Source organism: Procambarus clarkii, chromosome 40, assembly GCF_040958095.1.
Source record: "Procambarus clarkii isolate CNS0578487 chromosome 40, FALCON_Pclarkii_2.0, whole genome shotgun sequence".
In the NCBI taxonomy this organism is placed as follows: domain Eukaryota; kingdom Metazoa; phylum Arthropoda; class Malacostraca; order Decapoda; family Cambaridae; genus Procambarus; species Procambarus clarkii.
The window spans coordinates 4877930-4882929 of record NC_091189.1 but is presented as its reverse complement, the minus strand read 5'-3'; the positions used below and the strand labels follow the sequence as shown (position 1 = coordinate 4882929).

General features: G+C 43.8%; 1 protein-coding gene across 1 annotated transcript in view; it reads left to right on the top strand.

Annotated features, from left to right (window-relative positions):
* The first annotated feature begins 1524 nt into the window (after positions 1-1524).
* Positions 1525-5000, top strand: part of LOC123757835 (larval cuticle protein 1) — a 21628-nt gene continuing 18152 nt past the window's right edge. The window contains exon 1 of the mRNA XM_045741703.2: positions 1525-1753. Within this exon, the coding sequence (XP_045597659.1) occupies positions 1742-1753 (12 nt within the window). The 5' untranslated portion in view covers positions 1525-1741. The remainder of the gene's footprint in view (positions 1754-5000) is intronic.

The following is a 5000-nucleotide window of genomic DNA, read 5'->3' as shown; positions in this document are numbered from 1 at the left end:
TACATATACACTGTTGATATATTTATCCCATTCCCCTTCCTTTTCCCCCATTCTCACTCGCTCAAATCAATCGCAATTCATTTATTTATCTTTAATCGTTGCTTTCTCCAATGCACACCTTTGTTAAGCGCACATTTGTTCATTTATCCTGTATAATTTATTTAATGCACTTAATCTATATCTATAAAATAGAATGTCTGTTTATTTGTATATTTGTCTTCTCAAGATTGGAGGCCAGACGCTTGGGGGGCTAGCCTCGACCAACTTTGCAGGGGGAATGGTCTGGGGTACGGGACGGGCATAGGCTAGTCGGGGCCAGTCCTACAGATCCTTTTAAGAGGAGGAGTAAGCCCTAATAATCAGTCTCCCCCTCAACAAAATCGATCAAAGATGGGAGGCCGAGGCCCTAGATTTCTTCACATGAAAGTGAATTAAGTATTAAATGGAAATATCTGTTTATTCGAGGTTGGAGGCCAGACAGGGAAGAGTGGGAGGGGTAGAGAGATGGGGCGCCGCTCCCCTTCTAGTATTAACTATAATTCATTTTATCGGGGGACAGAAAGTCTGTGTATATATTTAGGCTTATATCAAGGTCCCCTCCTCATTGAAAGTCTATCTATTGGCCCTCCCCGGGATGTAAGTTCACATCAGTTGCCTAATTGCCAGATAACTGGTATTGCTAGATGAACAGAAGCATTAGGTGAAAGTAAATGTGCCCAACCACTTCTGTCCCACCTGGGAATTGAACCCTGGATCCCCGATTGTGAGTCGAAAACGCAGTCAAATTTCTTCTTAAAGCTCTATACGTAATTGTTGATTTGTTGTTTAATTACCATAATATATTTGCCCCCCAACTTTACATCCTTTCTCTTACAGCTTCCAATTTCCTCCAAGATTTGTCTATTTGTGTAATTTCAATCTCGGTCTTTCTATACTATCCCACAATGTGGCCCCCCCTCCCACCGTCCAAGATTACATCCTGGAAAGGGTCGACGTGTCCTTCGGCGCCCTCAAGAGTCCTGCTGCGTCTTAAATGAAACGATAACGTCACCTCTTCTGGAACGGTGTGTTGCCTACAGCATGTTGCCTGGCGCGAGGTGCAGGGCGGCCGGCACTACATCTTCCAGCAGGTGCAGGTCCTCGTTTGCTGGACCGCCTCAAGTCCTCCTCAATTCGCAAAACTCTTCTCGATGCCGCTTGAATCTTCTGGTATGTCATTGGATTAATATTCGATTTAAAAGTCAAAATTTAACATCGATTTGTATCAATGTTAGTGTTGCTCAGTCTTTGCAGTATGTTTAAATTCGATTAATTTTGTATATTTTGAGTATGATTTGTTTTATAAACTCTTGTTTTATGTGATAGCCTATTATCATGGGGAGATATTTAGATTTTATGAACACGATATAGATCAATGATTAAATTAATAAGCGATAATTTGAAGCTTTTCAAAGTACACTTGGCACCTCAGCATGACGTCACAAGGGTTTGAGGTTACTTTCACTCTGGCCATTTTTGTCATGTTCGCCAGCCACCATTTGCCATTCATGCTGTAGTCTGCCACCGGTCTACACCTTCCTGCTCCCGCCTGGAAACAGCAGCTCCTTACTGTGCCGCCCACTCACTCCCTGATCCCAGATAACCACACGTCCTGGACGGATCACAGCGTCGTGTAAGGAAAAGGAATCCATCACCTATCATTTCCTTCAAGAAAATCGGTTTACATCAACGCGACGGGAATATGAAGACTTGGGTATGTAATTCCCTCAAAATTTACTTAAGAAATCTGCAGTTTGTTTTTATTTTCACAGCTGGTAAATATAATTAATGTCCTTGATATATTGTTTGGTACGTGTTACTTCAGGCTGCGGTGAGTGGAAGGCTAGGCTGTGTGAGCGTGTTTGTACTGCGGGCGACCAGTGACCTACCTGTAGCTCTGTGGGCTTGTGTGTTCACCTCTCTGCTCCAGGTCTAGGGGGCGTCTGTGTGCGTGTGTTCCTTGGTCAGTGTAGTTCTTCTGTGTCCGTGTCCCTTAGCCAGTGTTCTTCTGTGTGTCTGTGTTCCTTGGTCAGTGTAGTTCTTCTGTGTCCGTGTCCCTTAGTCAGTGTTCTTCTGTGTGTCTGTGTTCCTTGGTCAGTGTAGTTCTTCTGTGTCCGTGTCCCTTAGTCAGTGTTCTTCTGTGTGTCTGTGTTCCTTGGTCAGTGTAGTTCTTCTGTGTCCGTGTCCCTTAGTCAGTGTTCTTCTGTGTGTCTGTGTTCCTTGGTCAGTGTAGTTCTTCTGTGTCCGTGTCCCTTAGTCAGTGTTCTTCTGTGTGTCTGTGTTCCTTGGTCAGTGTAGTTCTTCTGTGTCCGTGTCCCTTAGTCAGTGTTCTTCTGTGTGTGTGTATCTCTTAGCCCGTGTTCTGTGTGTGTCTCTTAGCGTTCCAACGCCTCCTTGTGTCTGTATTCAATTAATAATTGTCATTGTTGGGGGACAGGAAGCCTGTACTTAGGTTTATCGAAGTCCTCCCTGTACTGCCTGGGGACTGAACCTGGGTCCCTCGCTGGAGCCGAGGACGTAGACTATTGTGCTACGGATCCTTGAGTCTATGAAGACATAGATCCCCGTGTTCTGTATGCCCTCGTTACTGCGTCGTTCATGCACGGTTGTGCTTCAAGTGTCTGCTCATGTACCCGTGTGCTCATGTACCCGTGTGCTCATGTGGTCGTGTGCTCGTGTACCCGTGTGCTCATGTGGCCGGGTGCACCGTGTGGTGGAGTACAATTATAGTTAAGTGCTTGGATGGTTGACAGGTTAAATATCCCAAAAGGAATCCACAGGGAAATAGCAGTTCGGTTATATAGACTACGTCTAGGTTGCAGATGCAACTGAGAGATTGGTGAACCCAGACAGAGGGAATGCATCTTCTGCCAAACAGTCTCAGAAAAGCCACTACTTCACTATCTCCTGGAATGTGAAGCAACCAACGACCTTAGGAAAACTCAAGAGTCCTTGAATCTTGCAGTAACCACCCTGAAGTCATCAATACTGCTCCTCTTCTGGTCAAAAAAGGTGTCCAGCATTGTTGTTGTTTTAGATTTAGCTACTCAGAACGAAGTGTCCATGTAGCACGGGCTATGGTGAGCCCGTAGAGGTGTCCAGCAGCTGGACACCTTCATAGATACTGTCAAGCAGTATCCTCCCCCGCGATAACAGCTCCATAATAAGGACTGACAGTTTAACTGTTTGCTCAGTGCACAGTACAGTATATCCTTTCACGACCAAAGATCACATTAACTCAAAAAAACCTACCACTTACAGGCTATTCATGCCCATGCCACCTCTTGCACGGCCTAATCTTCAGCAATCAATCAATCAATCAATGGATGGTTGAGTATTTACGTACCTACATACCTTGTCAACTGCAGATCGTCTACTGCAATGACTCCCACACATTTGTTTCCTCTTGCGTTGCTTTTGAAACTATGGATGGAGGAAGGCCTTATACTACTTAATTCCCCTTTGCGGTGTGGCTGAAGGCTAAGAAAAAAGGATAGAAAGACAGGAAAAAAGATTTTGGAACTTTACGGCATGAGAGACGGGGTTTGTGGGTTTCAATTGAGGGTTCGTTGGGGTTGGGTTGGTCGTGGAGGGAGGGGATTGGGTTGGACTCCGGGTTAAGGAGGTATATGCTGGGTTTGGAAACATATAGGGACTGGATATACACAAACAAATGATGCTAAATGTGTCGACATCTCATCGGAACAAATAATTACATTTATTTGTTACAATTAATTTTAGTAGTAGCTTGGACGCTCAATATACGGTGCTTGGGAAGGAGAGGGGACACTAAAGGCAAGGGGGGGTCCTGTAGCTGGTCTTCAGGTCCGGGTCGGGTGTGGTCTTGAAGTCTCCATTGTATCTCAAGGATACATAGCGTATTACACAGCGTGTTACATAGCTTCACTAACATGCAGTTTCAAGGCTGCTAGTAAGCGGATAATTGTCGGTCCGCTCATTAAGACTTGTGCAGTAGTGTGTAAGCGGTGGCCTCAGGCTACTGTACATACTATACAATTCAGTGATCCACTAATTTGCGAACTACATAAATAGTTATTGATAGGAAAAATATTATAGGATACATAAGAGGTGGCACCGGGAAGTGCAGAGCGCCTCAAGTGCCTCAAGGCTGATACTAGCGAAGCGTTTTTGTTTTGCATTTTATATCAGTGTGTCTTGCTCAGCCAGATTAAAGCACTGTAGGTCTGCTTAGTATCTGGATGGGTGAGCAAAGCCTCTGGATCGACCTTTTTCTTAGGAGGAAGTGATGCAGAGGGCGAGTGGGAGGTCCCTGGTGGGGGGTCGAGGTGCAAGAGGTTGGGAAGGCAGGGGAGCGTGCTGGCGCGCCCCCACCCGGGTGTTCCCGCCAACAACAGGCGGGAACATGAGAACCGTTACATGAGAAGCGCTAAAATAACCTTCAAAATATTATCTTCCTTTGTATAGTTGTGATGTCTACTGACAGTGATAAAATACTCCGTGTAAAATGTTCTAGGTTTTAAAAAGTATATATTTATTTGAATTTGTAAGAAAATTGCCTATTCATTAATTTTTCGTTTTAATTAGCCTACAATTAAAAATATTATTAACCTCATTATTTGTATTATCTTAATTAATATTATTATATGCTAGAGGCTAGTGAAACCATAAACTACTTGGGCATCTGTGGTCAAAATACAAATTCACTGTCACATTTAATCATACTTATTTTTTTTATTTGACTAAGAAACGGAACAGTAAATGTTCAAGTAGATTGTAGCCTTCAGTCACCCCTGGATACAGTCCCTGAGGGGTGAACACATTACATATGTTCCCTACACAACAGTATGACCATTCTTAAAGTATGCATGCTTAGTAATATATGCACCGTGATCATACTGTCTGGGTTGTCATATCAATATAACGCATTCTTAGCAAAATTGATATGCTATAAAATAGTGCAATATTGGTTTATCCGTGTA